Source organism: Scomber scombrus, chromosome 20, assembly GCF_963691925.1.
Source record: "Scomber scombrus chromosome 20, fScoSco1.1, whole genome shotgun sequence".
In the NCBI taxonomy this organism is placed as follows: Eukaryota; Metazoa; Chordata; class Actinopteri; order Scombriformes; family Scombridae; genus Scomber; species Scomber scombrus.
Genome location: NC_084989.1, coordinates 7,714,196 through 7,737,384, shown reverse-complemented (window position 1 = coordinate 7,737,384; position 23,189 = coordinate 7,714,196). Strand labels below are relative to the sequence as shown.

Genomic DNA, 23,189 nt, shown 5'->3' with positions numbered 1-23,189 from the left:
AACCAAAGTCAGTCCCTTGAAAGTTTAAAAGCAACCATCTACCAATGGCTACCAAATACTGAAATGCTTCCTACGTAGTTACTGAATCCAGGTTTTTAGGAAGGAGTTCTCCAAATGGGAGAACTACCAATTACCTACCTCAAAACAACCTTTTCTTCAGCAATGCTCCTGTCCAATAGAATGACTGGTAACCACTACTTTGATGGGTGATTGAGATACGATTTTTCAGTCCAGACAACTTAAACTTGCAACCGCACAAGTTATTTCCTTGGAGGGTCCAGTAATATGTTCTTCTATCCAACAAAAGAAGTAATGAAAAAGAAATAAATCCAGCGCAAAATGTATTCTCCCCGACTCAGGCAGTGGAAATTTGATGGTTCTGTCACAACAGTGAAAGAAAATGGGATTTTGATGTGGCCCAATATCCAGGGGGCCTCGGGAGCCTCTGTCAGCCCAGACCAGCTAGCTACCACCATTCAAAGCACGCCACTCTCTTTTGCTGTTACATCTCCTCCTCTTCTGTCCAACCCCTACCCCCAACAGGACATCCTGAGGCTTGCTGGAATACAATGCCAGTGCTCGCTCAGGCCCCAACCAGTGGTCCAAACGTGGAAGTTACATCATCGGGAAAAAATGGTATTGTTTCACTGGAAAAGCACAACACTTTCGAAACCCTCATCAGCTGCAAAGTCCTACGCAGAATTCAGGGATGGGAGGAACTTTTCTTCCAATAAAAACTAATACAAAGGCATAGCAAGGCATGCGAGTGGATATTAAGCTTATCACTTATGGTAGATCTTCCATCTACCAAGTGACAAAACGCTATGAGCAACTATTTCATTTAAACACTTATACGTGGATGATGAAGCAAAGATACAATACAAACTCCAGTGGAAAATATCATAAAAATTGACTCATTTATACAATCATACAGTACAGTTTTAATCTTTTTTCTAACAGGAAAATTCATAATAAAAATAACCTCCTGGTCAAATGACAGAGCTCCATAAATAGTAGCACAAGAAGAATTGAAATCTTAACGATGTGTAACCTCAACAACTGTTTTGGTCATGAAAAATATTGGTACAAGGGTACAGCTGATATCACCATGTCACTGTGAGGGGGGCAACAAGTGAGCAATTCTGGCCACCTAGTGGCAGAAAAGACGTCATAGCATGCTACCCTGCACATACTTATCAAAGGCCACAATACATACTAAACCTCTTATATTACTATTGATCATAGGCAACACTTGTGTCCTTAAATCAGTCACTATTAATAGTAGATTCTTAAGATTTGTTTTCATATATTAATGTAGTTGCATTAATAGCCTGAATTAAAAAGGTGTCTATGGAACAACTATTAAGTCGTCAAATATAATGCTTCATTATTAAAAACGTCTCTGTCTGTCTGTCTCTCTTGTGCATCAACATGTTTGAATACAACACAAGTAGTCAAGTAACCACATGAAAGACAGAACTTGCATGCACCTAATAATTGTTTATGGCACACACATGCATGCACACATCCAAGTGTGTGTAGACTCATTCCAAATATTTCAGTGAAGGTAAGCTACATTCATATGCAGAGCCTTTTCAGGCTTCGTACGATCCACCATGTCACCATTCCTTATCAAGCGAATGCTTTTCAAAAAGCTATGGCCCCTCTTTGCAATGCAAATTGAAACGAGGTATACTCAGGGGATTCTTGTGTGGTGGCCAAGTTAAGAATTGACCTGCATGCCAGATCATAATCTCAGAGAATGGGAGATTGAATAGGATTCCTCAGTCTAGTTCCCTCTGGACTGGCAGACAAAGCACAAAGGACACCCTGCTTCTCCCTGCCTCTTGAATCAGGTATCTGACTCCCAAATATTATTTTCTTACTCTCTGTATGGGGTTTAAAACACACGCTGTTGCATTCTAATCACATGAATGACTTCTGAAGAGCTGCATTGCTTTGAAGCTGTAAGAAAACTCCTCAGAAACATTCCCCAGGAAGTTCTTTCAACTGTTTTTAAGACTTGGAAAGACAGTGTGAGAGAAAGGACATAGTAGTAGTGAGCATCCAGGAGAGAAAACTGTCAAGGAAGAAAGGGGGGATTAGATAAGCAGAGACAGAAAACAGACCAAGGGAAGAGTGGAGGAGTGGCTGGGTTTTTACAGGAAAGCTGACTTATATGTTGGTCATCACAACCCACCTTTGACCGTGGCGATGACGGTTCCAGCTGTACTGAGAATGTCTACTGAGTTGAGGCTCTGGTGTTTGTTGATGATGGCTTTCAGGACACGCAGCAGCTCTCCGAGGCGCTCGTGAACCGCATGATGGAGGCAGTCCTGGTGCTCTGCAAAATTAAAAAGACACTTTTATTATAGCAATTACTATAATGTATACTAAACTTCAATCATGATGCTTTGATTCCTTGATTTTGTGGTCGCTTGCTTAGTTTAATTGCAATACAAACAACAAATAACAAATAACTTTTAGACAAGGCAATTAAACTATTTTATAACTTATTGGCTTTAATCATAATGGTGTATTGGAATTTTCGACAATTTCTCTTACCCCCAGTCGACCATTCAACTTTACAGCATTGGTAAAGGCTTTCAAAATGTCATCAAACATCCCTTAAACCAAGTGTCTACTGGATAGGAAAATACTGTCTTCAGTGTTTTCAAGTGTATACTAATAAATACTGTATTTCACCCTTCATTTTCACTATCAGGCACTGGGATCTCATTCATAGCTTTCACATTATCCATTCACCTTGTTAACCTTTGACCAATAAGATAAGAGGTCTGTCATTCCAGTGTGCCTCTGCCACAATGATGACAAGTCAAAATGCAAACTAGCCATGTTGCTCTAAAAATGACACGTTTTCAATTTGCTATCACGTGGTATGAATTGGGTCTGCAGTCTGAAAAAATCCTTTGATTATGTAACTTGCTGCATTTCCAGACTGAGACTTGTTAACGATTTATCATGTGCAGTAAATCCTGAGAAGATTAAACCTAGAACCCAGCTATTTAAAAATCCCCCAGCTTCAAAATTAATGGTGCAACCTCATTGGTAACAGGATTACTACATGACATTCCAGTTTTGTCAGTCTAAAGGGTGACCATGGCAGTCATGTCAGAATACTGCCATTGATTCACAGCAGTTCTGGTCCACACTGAAGCAGTCAATGGTCTGTCTAGGAAACTGGAAAACTGTAAAGCAGGGGATGACAGAAAGTTTGCACACGACTTAGCAAACCTACACAGGGAAATAAAATGGTGCTAACCTGAAAGCCAAGTGCATAAACAAACATGACCCAATGTGCTCTTTCAGCAATTAGCTGTTAGCTAGTCAGTTAACCAAAGAAAACCTGGTATCTCAGGTATGTGGTCCTGTGTATGAGATGTGACTTTACTAACAGTGAGTCACCACCATATACAAGAGTAAAAAGGACCGCTGCTATTCAGTAACCTTAATTATGTGCTCTTGGCATGGTTGAGGAGTGAGGTCATGAATGAGAAAATGAAAATAAGTGCATGAATTAAGTTTAAGGCGTTTTTACTACCTATTGGGAACTTACTGAGCACTACAGGGTAGAATGACGGAGCTTTGACTCAGCTAGAGTGGGTGGCTTTCACAAAAATGACTGATACAAGGGAGAAATGGGGAGGAAAAGACACACACACACACACACACACACACACACACACACACACACACACACACACACACACACACACACACACACACACACACACACACACACACACACACACACACACACACACACACACACACACAATTGGCATTGTAACCAAAACATGCTGCGGTCCCAGGCTGCAATTACACTAAATAACAAAGGAGATGGTGTGACAGGTTGTTTGCTTGTCATGTTTTCAATGTGATCATCTTGCTCACACGTATAAATGGCTTTATTTTTCTCCTTACAACTTCCCAGTAAAAAAACAAAAAAACAACAAAAAAACAAAACAAAACAAATACACACACACCCAAACACACACAGAATGGATAGGGGCCGTCAAAGCCACATTTTGTGCTGACGATCACCCCTGGATTACCCCTTCATGGAGAGGGGGATCAGAAAGACTTTAGCTGTCTCCCATTTTTTCTTTTATTCGTTAGCCCTCTTTTTTGGAGTGGGACAAATAGTGCCGCCAGCGAGGCTATTAATGGTGGGTCTGTGTGGCCGCCATGACAATGCTAGCTGAGGCCTGACCCGGAAATCCAGCCAACTGACCAGTAGGTGACAAGTTCACATGGACTAACAGGTCACAACATCACAACAAAAACCAAACAACCAGTAAAAAGCATTGAAAATGAGACAAAGAAGACAAAACATGCTATAGAGGAACACAATTGTGTTCTCTGTATGTTTCAACCTTTATTATAGGAGTCTGACAGCCCCTGTTTTACCCTGAATAAATGAGATATGACAGTCACAATGTGACAATTGGACTTTGTCACTTTACTGATAACTGCAATGCAGCCAATCAGCATGCTCAACAAATGGCCACTGAACATAAACCCAAAGACTGGGATTGGGATTGGGATGGGATTGGAAAATAGCACTGCAAGGTGGTCAAGAGGAGATTTCAAGTGAACAAGTACTTCCAAAATATCCAATAGGACATGAGCAAATGAACTAGGTAAACAGATTGTTCAAAAACACAAAATGAGCTACTTACACTGTTGCCAATATTATTACATAACACAAGCAGAAATCCCGGACTGTTCCACGACAACATTAACAACTCCATGCCAACATGCCCTGTTGCTTCTAGCTTCTCCACAGGACCTGGAGAGTCCTATCCTTCTCCATAGCAACCGTTTTCATCCATCTTCATCAGATGTCACACACAGCTCCTTACAGCGCATAAAACCTGGTGGTTTTTTGATGACAACAGCCTCTTCTCCTTTTGTTTTAGCTGCCCAACTCCCCACAAGGCAGGAAAAGAGCCAGTGGTGTGCTTCTGGCACAACCACACATCTAACTGAGACTTAATACTCCCACACAATCAATATACATGGATGTGCAGAGAAGTTCACTTGCTTTGTTAGTAGACTGGATTATTATTATTTTTTTATTACTATGAATAAAAGAGAAAAAATGGCAACATTATGGTGGTATGACATATTACAGTACTCTTGTATTCGGTTTCTTTCACAAACCTTTGAATAGTGTGTTTTTCTGGCTCTATATAGCAGAAAAATTGAATGGAGGTCTGCTTTGAAAAAGAAAAGCATTTTATGTACATTATTTTGAAGTTAATACAATAAATTAATAATAAATGAATATATTAAATAAATATGAATTAATAAACATTAGAAAAAATCTCTATTAAAATGTTAGTTTTTTTAAAACAATTTCCATTTTTTCAGTTTTTGCCTACAGTCAAACAGAAATGTCTTCCCAAAGACCTTATCTCTCACAACCCTATATGGGGACCCCAACCCGCAATAATTTGATAAGGGTCACAGTTCACAACGAGCTGCTTCAACCCTTAAGCCCTTAATTGGTCCTGGTCAGTTTAGATCCCATTTATGGACATTATCCTTTGAATGACAAAATACACACAATGGCCTAAATCATCCCCACACAGGCTATACACCTCATTCATCGACCGGGTAACTGAATCCTGAGTCCTAGAGGCATCAAGCTTGGGCAAGCTAAAGGTTTATTATAGACTACCCTAAACCATGAATGCCCACGAGACAGAGGGTCTTCCTTTGCAAAGCTCCATGGGCTTCAATCTTCAATGGCGGTTGTGTGGCCTATTGGACCATCCTAAATGGAGGCTAATTAGCAAGACATTATGGTTGCGTCCACCAGCCCAGCAGGACACAGAATAATGTACAGAGACTGATTATTTAACCCCACAACTGCCATTCTGGGCGAGACAAGAGAGGAAGACTCGTTCCCACCGGGGAGGGCCTACCAAAGGAACATCGGACTGGTGCATTTTGTTTCAGTGTTGTCATTTTTTAAGATGAGAAGAAAAGTCTAGAGAGGAAAATTCGGTAGAAAAAAGTTGCAAGGACAGATGTTTCAACTTGCAAATATTTGCTCAAGGAAAAAGACAAACAAGCTGCTGGGAAGATCATTGTGTTTTCCCCAGGGAAGACCACAAAGTTTGAGTGCCGAAAACTCACTATTGTCCCTGGGGCCACTAGCAAACAGTGGGACAGGTCGCCTCATGGGCCTGCCACATGAAGCATTTATGGAACAATAAATCACAACGGCAGCTTTTCACTTTTCACGGGAGAGAAGGATTGGAGTATGTGTGTGTGTCTTTGTCCATGTGTGATGGTTAAGGGTGGGAGGATTGTAGGGAGTGATAGGGGAGGAGTTTTGGTGGGTATGGGAGGAAGGAGAAAAAAAGAGGAAGGGGGTTGTGTGTTATTTGGGGTAGTACTCTCCCTTGGGATTTGTCCCAAATTTACCCCTGCACCCCACATCTCTGCTTTAGCGGGGGTTATGAGAGAAGGAGAGAGTGAGAGACATTCCTGGGCATAATAAGCCCTGGTGAATGAAGGCTACAGGGGGATCAGACTCTGATCCTGATGAGAAGGAGGCCGCGGATCAGGAGCTGCTCACAGGCTGCCAGCAACACATTGCCAGGTTTTTACTTCATTAGCGTCATGGAAACCCAACATTCCAGCCTCTTGTTTGGGAGTGGGGACGGGAGTTGCGGGAGCGAGGGGTGGAGGGGGATCCATAATGAAAACATTGTCGGATCATTCACCATTGAGATGACACCTCAATACCCAAACAATCTGCCTCTCATGTCACGGACTAACAAATATAAAAACATAAGCCTAGGGGCTCCTAATTGTCAATATTTTGCCCGAAGGACCCGATATAGAAAGATCATCACTACTGTTGATTTATTATTGAATTTCTTCCTCTGTAAGCTGTATGTTCTGGGGGCAAATCATGGTGGGCATGAAACCTGCAGTCATAATATTTTCTTGCTTGGACCGTACTCCTTAATTTGTGACATTCCCCTACACCCCCTTACACTCAGATCACTATTTTATTTTTTAGAAATAATGTCCATGGTACCCCACCCCAACAAGCGCCTAACCAAATCTAATGTTCACCTGCAGGGTTGATGCCATGGTCAAATTTGGCTATTAATGTACCTGTAAACTTCCAGTTACAGGTGTGTTATGGATGGTTACAGGTCCTGTAACCTTCCATAACACACAGCAAAGTAGTGTTGCATTCACTGATGTCATCCAATACATGTTCAAACAGATTCAATGAGAGCTTGTTCCATTCTTTCTTGTAATACGTGCAATACCCAAAAGTTGTGCAAGGCAAATGTTATCAGGGACACGTCAGGAATGTACAGACACATATTTAACATTTATAAGTTCACTGGGTTTTTTTTGCATTAAGTTTGATAGTTGTGACACTCAAATAAACCTGACAGGCAGATGGAAATTGAGATAAGAACACAATTAAGAAGGTGGGAGGTCTTTGTGGAGTCAATATATTTGAAATGCAAAGGGCAATTTATGTGAAAAAATTGGTGATACTTAATTTCTGTCATGCCAAGCCATTAATGCAAAAAAAAAAAAAAAAAAAGATTCTGATGCTTTTTCTTGACGTGTAGCATAGGGGAACTCTCACTTTTGGGACTTAGCATCAATGGCATGACTTTTTGAATCACAAAACTTCCACTAGGGCTTGACACAATATGACTTGGCAACATTCCTTTCGCTGTGACCCTAGCTATGCTCAGTCATGCATCGCAAATCATGGGAGCAATGTATTATTTATGCTTCACAACATTTGAGAGAACGGAGGGGTGCTTATTGCCACAAAGCAAGTGTGAAATCACTAAACATGTCACAACTGGGTCTGCAGAGGTCCGATCAAATGGAAGCAGCTCATGGTAAAGGGGGCTAAATAGGATGTTGGACAGGCTAGCCATGACTAATGTCAATCAAAACCTCTAAAAGTGTCCTATTGAGTCAGACCACAGCTGGACATTCCAGCTACTCACCCACTAAATAACCAACTAGGACTCTGTTGTGACGGTTGTTTCAAAGAAATTGTGCATTCATCAAAAGGCTATGGTATAGCTAGGTTTCAAGGGGATCCTTTGAAACTCACCCGGTTTTCAAAAGATAAAGCAACCAAATGTGGGCCTTATAATCAATCACTTTGTGACTCAATAACCTCGGATTTGTTCAAATGGATTCTTCTTTAATTGGCTGGGGTGAAGTGCCACATTCTTTCACAATTCCCTCTCACCAGTGTCATATCTTCAAAGGGGTATTCATGCCAAAAGCTAAAAATGCCCTATAATTTCAATCCAAATTTGAACTATTTGCTTGAATATAAGGGGGTCTTGCAAAATGAGTCCACTTAACCTTTAACACTTGGGCAGGGTCACTGCAATGGGTGGCCCATACATCTCTGATATCCCCCTCCCTGACATACTTCCTGTGGCCAGTGGCCCTGGTCCACCTCTGTCGACAGACCACCAGCGGCCCACTCTACGGATTAGCAGATTACATGCAGCTGGTAAAAGGCAGGGGAACTTTGCCTTCGTGGACTTCTATGCTTATACTGAGACATTCCCTGTTGCTTCACCTTTGAAGCTCTTTTTCTCATGACTGCATGCACAAAGAGCTGGCGTTTAAAAAAGAGCCCTAGGCTAGACACACAGCACCTTCCACCTAAGTGGGGGGCTTTTATGTTCCCACTCTGCAGGCTACTGCCTTTGTCAAGCTTGTTAGCTGTTAGCTCATGATAGCAAAAGAGAATGAAAAATTATTCTCAATGAAGGCTGAAGATAGGAAATGCCAGACATTAGTCTTGACTAATAGAACACAAGATATAACCACATATCTTGTGTTCTATTAGTCCAGCACTCCAGTAATAAAGATCCAATGAGATATTGACAATTGTCCTAAACTGTCCAAGGGTGAACTGGCAAAATGTTCCAAGATCTCATTCCAGTCAACAGACATGTTTACCCTTGGATATTTCTCTTTTTAGTTCTTAGCATATAAATGAGATACCCAGTGTGGAGTGAAGAATTTGTTTTTGCCCTTCTTTCATTTCTCTTTGGAGCTGTCTATCACAGTGAGGAAAGAGACCTTTCTCTCTAGATATCCCCCCACATCACCACCGCCTACTGTTGATGCAAAGCTCTGAAGGCTGGCATTCCAACTATGCTTTCTTTAAGAGAAACTGCAAATCCCCCTACCGTGCAATCTCTAGCTGGCAGCCAAGCTGGTCAGGCATTAGCCTGAAGAGACTACAGTTGCTTCCCAAACTGTGTAGACTACTGTAGGCAAAGGAGCATCAGCAGGAGAGGGGGGGGGGGGGTATCTGTCCAACAAGTGCAAAGATGGGCCCCTTTAGTACACCTGTCAAGAACTAGGAGGTGAGGGGCTAAGTTTGGGGGGCAAACTCAGTATGGAGAACAAGAGGACACTGTTTAGCTTTACTTGCATCCTAATCCTAAGAGAATGGGCTTTGTGCAGGAAGCTTGCAAAACACAGTAACTCTCATCACTGTTAAGGCTTTTAATAAAGTAAACTGTACTAAAATCATTTTTCTAATACCAAGCGCCTGTTAACTTGCATTATTTTATGCAACTTTTTCAAAATTGTAATTATTTATATAACTATTATTAATGGTAATAAAGGGCATTTTGAACAAATATATCTATTATTTGAAGAATATGTTCAATTTGGGAGTTAAAGAAAAACATCTCAAGAGTTAAAGATAAACAAGGGCCCTCTGTGAGCACAAAGCACTGTTTTGTTTCCTACCATGGTTACAATTAACAGCTTGAGCAGACACAGGCTTTGCAAGGGGATGAAGGTATTTTGGGCTGTGGAGGCAATACAGATCTCCACCTGCCTTCTTGTCAAAGGTACAACATATTTTAAGCCAAGGGGCCTCATGCATGACTGGGCCCCAACTCTATTCATTGCTAGTTATGAAATATGTAGATTTAGAGACTTCAGTCCCAGTAATAGGTGCGATGAAAAGACAGCATTTTTTCTCAGAAGGCATTGTCAGTTTGAAGAAGCAGATAGAAGAGATGCAGATATTGTTGCTTGTGCGCTGTTTGCTGTGGCAAGTTCAATCACACCTCAATAGGTCCACTTTCTTCCTTTGCCCTTGTACACCCCAATGGGACCTAATTTGAGTCACACAAGACAGGACAGAGCCCAATTGATCCTGGCTATGCTTCACGCTCAGTCTGTTTACCTCCACATCAAACAGGTCCTCAGTTCTTTTCACTGAGCACAGCAACTGAGCTCCTAGATGTACTGAATGTTGCACACAAAGACAAAGGCTGGTTATCCTTCTCTCTCCCATCAGTTTCATTGAACTGTACACAGCATGGGGCTGACCCAGTCACATGCGAGCATGCCCTAAGGTTGACTATAGCAGAAAAACAAGGCCAATTATGTTGGATATAGCCCCTTCTACTCAGCAAATTACAAAAACGAATGATGCAGACAAAAAACCAATAGTTAGAGAATTAGTGAGGATTTAAAACCTGTTTGCCAAAGTCTCAATCAAGAACAGCTAATAGGGAGGCTGGGATATCTGCACCATACCATGAGTAACAACCATCAGAGTATGTGCTGCGAGAAGTGACAAGGTTTGTTTTCAGCATGACAAGAACAGAATGGTCAAAGCCATTACTTAGCTTGATGACGTGTTGGAACTGAAATAAGCACCTCTCACCTGCAACACCTAACCAGTTCACCGTGGCTGATTCTTCTTCTTCACAAATCCTCACGAAGTCGACACACCATATTTGAACAAGTTACAGTGGATTTATCACTCATGAGATACGCTCTCATTCACTAGATATGCTTTTGCATGACAAAAGTCAAAGTTGGGGCAAGAGATCAGTTTAGTCCATGTTCCCCGATAGGGATTTGCAAAAAAAAAACAATAATGGGTTTGGCTTTGTTTTCAGAGCCATGCATTATTTATCATCTAATTGATGTCCATAAAAACCTGTATCTACTTCTATGATTTTGTTAAATTTATGATTCACATATTTCACAATAGCTAATTTATTTGTGGTGTTGTCACACGTGACAATTTTATGAGCTTTTGATGACACATTATTAATTACAAAACATAGTCAAAAGCAATTAAAGAGATTGCAAATCAAATGACTGCATTTATAGATTAATTAGTTGCATCATACATGCTGTTTATAAGTGTGGGATGTCAAATGAATGCTGCCATGCCTAATTCTAGATTACTTTAATCCAACGCAGGGATAGAAGCCACAGATTCAGGGGTTACTTAAGCTTAATCAGAGGATAAACCTGCCTTTATTTCAAAGCTTTAATCCAAGAAGAATGAGGGGAGGTCTTCTGTTCACACAAGCAAATGGGCGTTGGTTTAATGTGCCATCTCTGTTCTGAGTAATATGTAATATGTCAAAACAACTCTTTTGACTTAACAGAGAGAAGGCTCCATATACCGAGTTCCTACGGTACAGTCCTTCATCTGAGCCCACGACCCTCGGCTGCTCATGTGTAGTGTGGGAATCCTGGAGCTTTATCGAAGTGTGTGGCAGACATTGACAGACTCCTGGAACAAAGCTGCCCCTGCAAAAACTGCGCCCATAACCATAAATCTTTTCCAGAGGGTAGGAAGGAGAGAGACACACAGAGAGGTCGCTCCCTTGGGCTCCAACTTGAAAACAACTTACAAATCTTCAAGTGCAGTCGGGCACTTAAACTTGATAAGTTAGCAGGGCTTCGCCACCTGTATACAGCGTGCCATCGTTGCATGCATTGTGCATTGGAAGATAAATGTTCAGCCCATGGTGCTCTGTACGTCATTCCATGTCGTGTTTTCTAAGGCCGGGGGGAATAAATGGACATACCATATGTCACAAAACTCTGCACTTAAATCCCGTGGGGGGGGGGTAAGAATCCAAAGATCTAACTCTAGCACTGCATGAACTGATGCTAATGCTAAAACAATAGCTGTGCTTTTCGACAAGGATCACCCAAATCAATTAAGGTAATGTAATAAATCCTGCTAGGCAGCTTAAGTAGCAAGATAAGTGTACAGTGTGATTAAATCAAGAACTGTGGAAAATTTAATTTAGGGTGTCCCAAAAGCATGAATGTAACTTGATCTTCAAGAGAGACGACTTTGAAGTAATGAAGGCTTGTTGTCTTTTGCTTAGGATAATTTACAGTGGCTTTAAATAAGGACAAAGTAAGAGACCCATAAAAGGACCTTTTTGGAGCAAGAAGAAGCTTGTACAAGCTTTCAAGCTGATCCCAGACCCAGTGGGAAAGGCTGTCTAAACAGAGCGTAGTTACAGCCATTAAGAAAGTCTGGAATGGTTAGTGAAAAGCCCAAGTAGGGCTAATTTTAGGCTGGTATTTCACAAGGGGTGATTTAGAATACAAAATCACTAAAATAGCATTTAGGCTTTCTCTGAGGACCCAGAGCAGAGTGACTTTCCCACAAAGCTTCAGCATCATGGCAGAATACTTACAAGGCTTCCACAAAACAAAAAAGAGAGAGAAAAAGGCGTCTTTACAGTGCGTTTTAACTAAATGCACAAACATGTGGCAAAAAGAGTTCAAATGCAATGCAAACATTCTATTAATATTTTTGGCACACTGCCACAATATTGTTACTCACCAAGCAGTCAGGTGCATTGCTGTTTATTATTGTACTCAACACCATTTTTAGTAGGTTCCTGTTAATCATTACAACGCAGAACCACACACTCACAGTTAAAAGAGAGCCTCGAAAAACCCATAATGATTAACCGAGGACACTTAATGACTCAGTGATGACTCACAAAAAACATACAGCTGACATAAGAAGGGAAGACATATGAGTCATACATCAATGCTGACCAATTAAAATGGACCAATGATGATAGAGTGTGACGAAACCTTGCTTTGATGTATTCTAAATACAAAGCGATGCCTCCTAGAACAGATGAGTGAGTGGCAATATTTGAAAGCTGGTGAGGTTTCATTGGCAGGATGTCCCAGAGACACTTTGTCAGCGAGCTGTAATGGACCTGAAGCTTGACGATGATGTGCTACACTGAAAATTAACACTGAACAGACACAAAAGACTTTACTCAAATAACCTAATAACCAAATACGTGATTTACAACAAATGAACGTCACACTTTGTCAGTCTGTTTCGTCACTGCTGATTTAGAGAACATAAAGCAACGAGTGGGTGTTTGCTCTGTAAGAACATACAGTACGTGAGACAGACAGGGAAAGTAGGAGTGGTGGCAGGGGGGTTAAACCAGTGTTGCTATGTATGCAGATTTGACTTAACTTTAAGAAATCTAAAAGACAGGTGTCATTTGGAGTTGTTGTCTTTTTTAGTCAACAATGAAAAATACTCAGGCAGCTATAAGTGTGTGGACACTCTACTTTTTCCAGGTGGCATATTGATGCAAAGGCATATTGCACATAGACTGTCAGGTGCTGAATAAAGGCTGCCCGATTTGACACATGGACAGGTAGGCTGCTACAGGTGTACTGAAAAGGGAACAAGCTATTAACCAGAAAAACCCAACAAGAATTCTCACCTCTGACCTAAAAGACTAAAAGAACAGTCTTCTTTAATTCCAATACAGCCTGATCCAGACACTTAAAATTTTGATAACAGTTCAGATTACACTGAGGGGAAAGTACACTGAGTGAATGCTCACTGGTGCAGTTTTTATTCTTAAGCAGCTGACACGCAAAATGGGCTATCATTCTGCTCGACAGAGCCAGGACATGAAAACACTGATGACACACCTGTCCTTGTCAGACAATCAGCCACAAGAATGCATCCTCAAAAAAACAGACCAAGTGATCTTCTGCAGAGCTTTCTGAAAAACAATCAGCGGATTCAAAACTAGCTTGGCGTCTGTTGTTTTCTCAATGAAGACACGCTAGAACCAAATGTTTGTTACGCTAATCGTATGATGGAGAGCTTCAGAGGCCCTATTCACCATCAAACACAAAGGCCACGGAGACCACCTCCACAGCTCATATGGTCTCCAAACGTCCTCTGTGACCCCATTGAGGACCAACCTCAAAATAATAATCCCCTCCAATTACTGACATGTCCTTCACAAGTGGGCACTGGACAAGGTCGTGACCTTAAAAAAAGGAAAGTAAATATGTGTCACACGATGGAGCCAACAGGTCCTCAATGCTGACCTGACAACAATGGAGGCACGTAAACAATTTCTTCTCAGGCACTAGTAAAAAACAAGTTCAGCCATGCGTGCGTCATTGACTGCACCCACAGCTGAACAGCAAGCACGCAATAATTACCATTTAAGGCTGATGTACATCGCTAGAAAAATAAAAAAACATTCTTAATGGAACTGGCTAAAGAAACTCCCTCTGGGATTAATCCCACAGGCCACAGCTATTTTTGACTTGGGAAAGTATCATTTCTGCAGAAGCTGCCAGTTAGCAGCAGCATGCTAGTCTGGGGATGCCTCCTGGAACAATGGGTGTCAGACTCACATCGTTGACTGTGAATGCAGGCACTGTTGCAGAGGCTACAGGGCCCTAAAGCTGAATATCACTCTGCGTGGTAAAAAAGGGTTCCCTTCGGTTTCAGTGAGTGGCCAGGGTAATGAGAGGTTTGAACTATTGTGATGCACTGCAGAGACAATATGGCCATAAATTAGAGGGGGATTTAAATCACATCCAATCACAGCACAAGTCAGCGACTCCCAACAATCTGTTAGCACGCTCTGCTACAGCCCTGGAGCGCTAAACCTCAACAATGACACTTTGGACGACGATTGCGAACCATCCTGACGTGACCAGCTAAACAAAAGATGACTTCCTTGATTCCTGTGTCGAAAGAATGACACATGGTCAAATTTAATAGCCTTTCCTTCTTCTAATGATCAGTGGGATAACCAGTCAGAGGCCCATAGTTATAAGACACCTTTTCAGACAAGGTGATTAAACATGCCCTTTTTTTTGCTGGAGTTTGTAATGACTGTGAGGCACAATGGTCTCTTTGCTACTTTCCTCAATAGTAAACAGGTCTGTTTTCTACATCAGCAAACAACCCAGTTTCCCAAAGCTGCCTTTTCCTGTATTTAGCTCAAATAAACTCTCTGATGGGAATACCCTGCTTGACAATCACGTGTTGGCATCTCACAGACTGAATTTGCATAATTGAGCCTGCACTTACTGGAACTGATAATTGTGTGCAACTACATTAGCGCCACAATTCAGTCACAGTCACTGAGTTCTATTCTTTGGCAATTGCTTTTTTAAAAAAGGTCCATTTAAAGTTTGATGTTCGAGAGGTACTACTCACAGTCTGTGCAATTATGTTTTATTAGAGGACCCAGATTATAAACCACTTTCTTAATGACTAGCAGGAAGCACCCAATGTCTAGAATGACAGCTATGCACCCTTGTTACATACCAAAAAACCTGGGTGTTGATCACCATTAATCTGCTATTAACCCAAACCAAAACGACATAGCATGTGATGATTTACTGCTTTGATCTGTAGCATGCTGGCCGGTCACTGAAAAGTCTCTCAAGCTTGAAAAGTGCCTGATGCGAGTCCTGCTCTCTGTCCAGCTGGGTCAAGCACCTTTACTGACCTCTCCAGACGAACAAAAAAAAAGAAGAAAAAAAGGCTGGGATTCCCTTTTCCAGAATTTGGGTGTCATGGTATGCCACTAATGGCGGGGATAAAGGCATGGCTGCCTCACCTCATATTTTCTAGCCCTTCCTTAACATATCTGGGGATTAACAAATCTGGGTTTGATCCAAAAGTCAACGTCGAACATACCAATGAAAGAATGTTATTACCACCCACACAAATATACACATTTACACACATACAGACAGCAGTAGGTCTCAACCCTGTCTCTACATTTCCTTACGGTTTGAAAACAGGTCATTTCATCACTGATGAAGGAAAGCCTCTTAATTAATGGCTCAGTGAGTGTTTTACTGTGTCCAAAAAGCGTGGGCGTCAAAAGATCCCACTGGAATGCTGCTGTTGTTTAATGTGGCCACAGTGTACTTGGAAAGAGAAAGTGCAACAAAATATAAAAAAGAAGATTATCACAGATCTGAATACTTTCTTTTGACCATTTTCTGCTAATTTCTTACTGTAATCATTTGTTTGACTGTTGCATTGTGTGATTTTGTGTTTTTTTACTTTACAGAACAAAGCACAGAGGGCAAAAACCAATGTAAGAGACAGATAAGGCCGGTTGACCGACCGCTCAGCCAAGGCCAGAGGTGGGACAAAACAGGTAGATAGGCCTGCGACTGTGTACATTGTGGTGAAAGCAACAGTGTGTACACAAGAGTTGACTGGCAGCTACATTCCGTTATAAATCCCTTTGGCTGCGCTGACACTATTACGCTGTTTTTTTCTCGCTACACTGCTACACTTTAAAAGGGAAGAACATGTCCTGTCAATGAGCCAAAATACAATAATCCCAGTGCAGATGAATCACCGTTTAACTGCATTGCTGTGTTCGTGTCATTACAAGCAACAGAAACACGATAACATCTCATTACTATTGGGCGGAAGCTTCCGCACTGTTGTAACTTATTGAAAAGCACCTATCCATCAACAGTGGACGAATGTTGAGGTAACAAATCATTGACAGGTTACCCCAAAAGACACTTCTGAAAAAAAGCAGCAGATATTGCTCAAGTTATTCGCATTGTGAATATAATATGATTCATTAGGGATTGTAATAGCATGTCTCTTTATGTGGGTGGGTTAACAACGGAAATTCTCATTATCAGTACCTCAAAAAAGTCTTGTTTGGTTTTAAAGGGTATGTTATGCTGTCTACTTATTGTCCTCAGTTCAAAAAAGACACTAAAACAGCTAAAAGCTACAAATAAACACTAATGTCCAAACTGTCTTTAATGACAGTGTTTCTCTCTGAACATACCTTTGGAGTTGAAAACTTCTTTGAGTTGCAGAAGCACATCAGCAAACTTGCGCACATCGCTGACCAGCTGCATGATGTAGTTGGGATCTGAGGCGGGGATATCAGGGCTGTCGGAGCTCACCGATCCACTTTTGGAGGCTCTGCCGGGCACCCAGGGGCCCAAGCCAGCAGGGCCCGCTAAACCCAAACCAGAGCCAGAGCCAGAGAGTCTGGAGATACCTAGAGAGAGTTTGGTTCCACTTCCACTGGTGCTGCTGCTGCCACTGCCACTACCGCCACCGCCACCACCACCACCACCTCCTGATCCTCCACCAGTACTCTGCCGCAGCATGGCAGCAAGCATGCTTTCACAGTCCAGTGGCCCTTAGGCCTGGTGCCTGTTGTCCTGTGGTTCAGTTCGGTTCTCAGACCCAACACTGTGCTTCAACAGGGATGAAGAACACTGCAGAGGAGAAGGAAGACAAACAATACTGAATGCAATAACACAACATGCCTGACTGTTTCACAGATGGGATTCAGCAAGACATAAACTCCAGCAACAAGTCTAACTGGACTTCTCTTCATCCCGCTTTGATTCAGAACACTGTAGTGCATCGCTGCCATTTGTTTACACACATCTTAGACATGAGATGCTGTATTTTCTCTGAATTTGACGATAAAGCATCTGCAAGGAGTTTGAATGGCTTTATCGTCCGAAGATGTCTGTAGCTGGACAGCTCCTCAACAACTGCTGTTCTGAACAAGGTGTGGGGTGATTTCATCAGGCTGGTGCTGTAGTGCTGAATAAGACTCAGTACTCTTGATCTTAATACAGTCATAACCCAAAGTACAAACCACAACATAAATCTGAGATAAAACAGTTGAACACCAAACAGAGTGGAAACCTGAACCAGTTACACCACAGTATGTATGTTCAGCTGTGAATTAAGTGCAACACCTCACATGAAAACAAGACATTAAGCTTTGTCATAAATAAATAGATGAAATAACAGATTTTACACCTATAAATATTCCTCTCTCTGTTTCTTACACGTTTGTTGTTACTACATGTACATGTTCTGCACTTTCATAATTTAATTTTAAACACTTCAACAGGTAGTAAAAAACAACACGACACGTTTTTTGCTTATCACTACATAATATACGACGAGTTGAACCTTTTTAAAGACCCTGGGACCGTTCAACTCGACCGGTAAATTTAGCATCGATAAATCTACCAAGTAACACTTTTTTTTTTTTATAAAACTGACTTTTTAAAACGATAACAAAACGAAAAAACTCTTAAACTTCTCAACTTTAAATATCAGACATGCTTCGTACATTTAGGCTAATAGCCTATGTGGCGAAATGTTGTGTTTAAAAAGATTTTAGTACTTTATTTCCAGAGTAGGAGTTTGTGAGTAAACAAAGCGGCGTTTTTACACTACATGAGTTAGCTTGGATTTTAATGATAAACAGAGACCGTCACTTATAACTATTATACCGACTATAACTGTCTTCAACATGCCGGGAAACATGATTTATTCACATCCAACTGATTTGAGCTATTCTCAAGCAAAGGTTCCAAGTTATCAGACAAAAATACACACCAGCCGCTGAATCCTGAAACATTGCTGCCGAAGGAAATCCTGATTCGGACAAAAAATGACCGACAGCCAGTCTTAAGAGAGACAAATTAATCCACAAACGCTGCGGTGTCCTTATCTTTCTGAGTCCCGAAACCCCTCACTGAGTCCGGCGCAGCTCCGCCGTGTTGAACCGCCTCCTCTTTCCATGTGATGTTGGCTGTAACTTGTGATTGGTGTGTGTGTGTGTGTGTGTGTGTGTGTGTGTGTGTGTGTGTGTGTGTGTGTGTGTGTGTGTGTGTGTGTGTGTGTGTGTGTGTGTGTATGTGCGTTACCTTATTGGGACTTTTTTGGTATAAACACCAACCTTGTGGGGACCATTGGTAGCTTATAGGGACCAAAGCCAAAGGTAGGGTTGGGTTATCATCACCAATGAATGAGGACAATACAACGTCTTAAAAATCTCTCTCTCTCTCTCTCTCTCTCTCTCTCTCTCTCTCTCTCTCTCTCTCTCTCTCTCTCTCTCTCTCTCTCTCTCTCTCTCTCTCTCTCTCTCTCTCTCTCTCTCTCCCTCTCTCTCTCTCAGGGACACACAACATGATTTAAGACCAGTTGATGGGGGACGCCCTGTACAACTGGGGACATAAGCTATGTCTATATTAAAAACTGGCTATGGATAGATTTAGGTTTAGGTTTATGCAAGCCGTGGTTATAGTTAGGGTAGGGTGAATCCCTTGGAAATGAATATAAGTCTATTTAAATACCACACAGATAACTTAATGTATTATGTGTGTTTTGTGAGTGTGTTGGTAATTTTGTGAGTCCTTTAACAACAAAGTGTGTGAGTGTGACCCTTTGGTCACACCTGTCAACATAAATCCCCAAGATAGTAATTGGTAATATGTTAGCTGACTATGACCAATCAAGATTAGTTGTACCTAAAAAAAAAAAAAAAATTACAATCCTCATATTCTCATATCATCCTATGTTATTTTATATATTCTAAAAAAAAAAACAGTCATGATTTAAAAACTGTGTCAAAATGCATAATCCTGTTTTTAAATAAAGCATGTCATAAAAATAAAAAACCCAGAGCATTTTCTGTGTATGCTAAACAAAACAGCTTATTCTGAACGTATATCTCTTCACTTTTAATATTATTCTGACAAGTTTGACTTTATCTGACTAGCCTGAAATCTGTGAAATATCTTGAATACCACATAGTTAAAAGATAACGGATTGATAAAGGTTCAATAAATAACATAAAGGAGCCTGATTAGAACTTTATCGTGCACAAAAAGCACACAGACACGTTGCACTATACTGCTGCAGAGGCAGCAGACAGTTTATTGCGTTAGCCTGGGTTGTAAATCCCTACAGTTTATATAGAGAGGCCTACATGAATAGCAAGTCTGTTGTGCAGCCACATTCAGTTTGCACTGCTCTGCAACCTGCATATTTTTTTCTTAGAGCAGGAAACTTTTGGCCATGGGTACATTCCCCCTGAGAAAAACACAGCACTCTCAATGTTTTGTTTGGTCTGTCTGGGAGCTGCCTTTGACCAGACACAGTCACCTCCTGATGGTCAATGATTTATAATGTCATCAAAGGAGTCAATACCCAGACAATAAGTAGGTATCAAAATGTAACAATACTGAAATTCTGTTTTAAATAATAAATACGAAATACACTATTATTTTTGTTTTTTATTTTATAATTGTTCACTGTTTAGATCTATGTATACATACAGGAAAACCTCTCAGTTCTAACAGGAATGGAAATTAACTGTATGAGGGTACCTTTCACTTTTATAATGCAGCACTTGGATGAGTAATATTGTTTTGCCCGCATAGGATTTTCCACAGAGACAAAGCATCAGGAGCTATATCCTAATGTATAAGGGTAGCTTCACCACAACAAATCAAAACACCAGATTGGTGTTTTCTCAAATCTTTCAAATTGATTAAGAATACTTTGCCTGTAATATCTGGTCTGTTTGTAAAGTATGCTTATATTTTCAATTATGATTTGTTTAAGATACAAAAAATATTGATTATAACTCAAACTATTGAAAAAAAACTTGTGAATATATACCTTCATACCCTCCAGAAATGGTTGGGATATTGAGGCTTTTCAATCACTGAAAATGGATTTGGGACAGGTAACGCAGTGCACGTGGCTGACATCTGCTGGTGAATTTGTGCAATGTGCAGTCAAATGAGGTTGATGCCGCATCTGTGAATCTCATTATCATACAATAAATGAGCTAGGCCCATTATAATTTAATGATGAAAATAGAAACACATAGAGGATACAGATGTTTTTTACTTTGGTCATTATAGGGTTTAAGGATAGAAGATTGTGAACCACTCAAAAACAATACTTACAAGCTCATTCCAACACAGTAACCTGACAGCACTGATATGAATAAATACTTTACAAAACATGACATTCATTTTTGTGGGTAAAGTACAAAACAACACCCAATCTAAGTTTAGTGAGGATTAAATACTACAAGGAGGGTTAGATCCCTGCATTACACAGGAGACAAAAGTGATCAAAGTTGTTGGGAGTTAGAGACTGCATATCATTCAGGATCTTCTCTGACTGTCTGATTTCATGTCAGGATACATGTACTTTAAACTATATGCTCTATATCTGCATTATGTGTAAGTAAGATTATAGGATAAATTACATGTGCTATGGAGATTTTATATAAATATATATACACATAACATAGCCATCAAGTAACTAACTGAAATTAAACAAAAAAAGACAACCACCAAAGTTATTGTTAAACAGTTACATTTAAGTGGTTATGAATTAATTAAGTTGACTGGTTTTTAATGTTGGTTATTCCTTCAGTATAGGTCATCATCAGAAGTGGAGCAGCAGAGACACAAATTGACTCTGAGCACTTCAGAGTTCAGACATGTGACTAACCAGGTTGCAGACACTTTGTGGGTGAGTAATAAGATACCTCAGCCAGGATCCCTGGTGTCGATGCAATACAGCCTCCTGTTGTGTCTGGTGAGGAACACTGCAGGCTGATCTGTGGCTCAGCAATCTCTGTGGTCTTGGTATTCATTGTCGAACAGGAGTCGACACTGGAGGACAGCCAAAGTCAGCAAATCACCTGAAGTTCACACTCAGTCGCAGCTACTCACGTTACATCTGAACACGCAACTTACCTGCTGTCCGTTAGCTGGTTAGCACAGAAAAAAGAATGCTGCAGCATCTCAGCAGGTTTGATGCACTCATGTGCATCTAGTTGCAGCATCTTCTTCACCAGCTCTGTCAGGTTTTGCAGCTCCTTTTGCTCTTCCATGTCTCCTGACATCAGCTGAGCAGCCACTTGCTTGATGTCATCCAAAGAGCTAAACATGAAGAATCTGGTCTCCTCATAGTGGTAGCCTGTCTGAGCAGCAATCTCCTCAGGACACTACAAAGAGACTGCATTCAAGTTAGGAGATAGAGACAGATTTATAGACAGAGAAACATATAGATCAGTAGATGTGGTGGAGTGATGGTACCTTAAATCTCCAGTGTTGCTCACTGGTTTTGTGGAAGAAACTTGTGCGTCTTGTGCAAGGAAAACAACAGAATAATGTTAGTATATATGTGTTAAAACTAAAATCAGTTTTTAACCTTCTTAACAATAGTTTTTCCTGTGAAACGTCACTGAGAATGTTGGCTTTTTTCCATCCACCATCTGAGAGCTGCCTTTTCCTGTTGGCCATTAGAGATACAATGTCAGAACATTTACAGGTATATGACAAGTTTTCTCCTGTTGCACTTAGCAGTACCACAGAGTCTGGCCACAGGGCTTAGACCCAGCAGCAGATGTGCGGCAGGCAATACCGAAATCTATTAGTTTTACATTCAATGGCTGCTGATGTTGGTCCACTATCATAATATTTTCTGTCTTTATATCAGCATGTATGACTCCAACTGTTTCCAGATGAGGTCATGCTCTGGTTAACCACACACATAAATACACATTCTTGTAAGGACAGAGTCCACTTTGATCCATAAGAATTAATTTGCCGTTAAAATTTAAGTTTAATAAAAATTTGGTTAAAAAAGTTTATGTGTTGAATAATTCTTCATCAGTACAATGGCATGAGAACAACAAAGATGGAATTCCAACCTGGTGAACAACTGGCCGTAACTCCTTCATGGGAAAAAGTTACACCTTTGTTCTAAGAAGTCAAACAAACTCTGGTCCAAAAGTTCAAATTCTAAACAAATGTGCCTTTAATGGATGCAAGAGCCACTTCCATTTTATGATATTACATTTATCTGGATCTAACGTCTGAAGGCTCTTCAGGATAGCCAGCTGTGGGAGTTTGATTTTTACTGTTCACACTGAAAACAGGTCCAATTTTAGTGATGCAGAGCTGTACCTCTTCCTGGGCCTGATGAAAGCAAGCAACATAGCCAAAGCCACCTTCAGCAAGAATTGTCTGGATCCTGGGAGTGGAGCCCAGCAGGGTGTCTGTGAATATCCAAAAGTCATCAGTGGGAAACAAAGGTAGCAGAGAGTATGAGCATTTGAAGACAACAAAAGTCACAACCCCATTTGATGTGTTATTTTTCTGCCTGTTTGTGCATCCCTGTACATAACAAAGGCCTTGAGAACGTATAGTGTCTA

At 40.9% G+C, this 23,189-nt stretch overlaps 1 protein-coding gene across 2 annotated transcripts in view; it reads right to left on the bottom strand.

Annotated features, from left to right (window-relative positions):
• arhgap29a (Rho GTPase activating protein 29a) overlaps window positions 1-18,732 on the bottom strand; it is a 33,997-nt gene extending 15,265 nt beyond the window's left edge. Inside the window, exons 1-3 of one of the 2 annotated variants that reach the window (XM_062441159.1) lie at window positions 18,560-18,732; window positions 16,971-17,412; window positions 2,201-2,344 (exon numbers count right to left, since the gene is read on the bottom strand). In XM_062441159.1, coding sequence (XP_062297143.1) covers window positions 2,201-2,344; window positions 16,971-17,313 — 487 coding nt within the window. In that variant the 5' untranslated portion in view covers window positions 17,314-17,412; window positions 18,560-18,732. The remainder of the gene's footprint in view (window positions 1-2,200; window positions 2,345-16,970; window positions 17,413-18,559) is intronic. The other variant, XM_062441158.1, reaches the window with a different exon arrangement.
• Window positions 18,733-23,189: the final 4,457 nt, after the last annotated feature.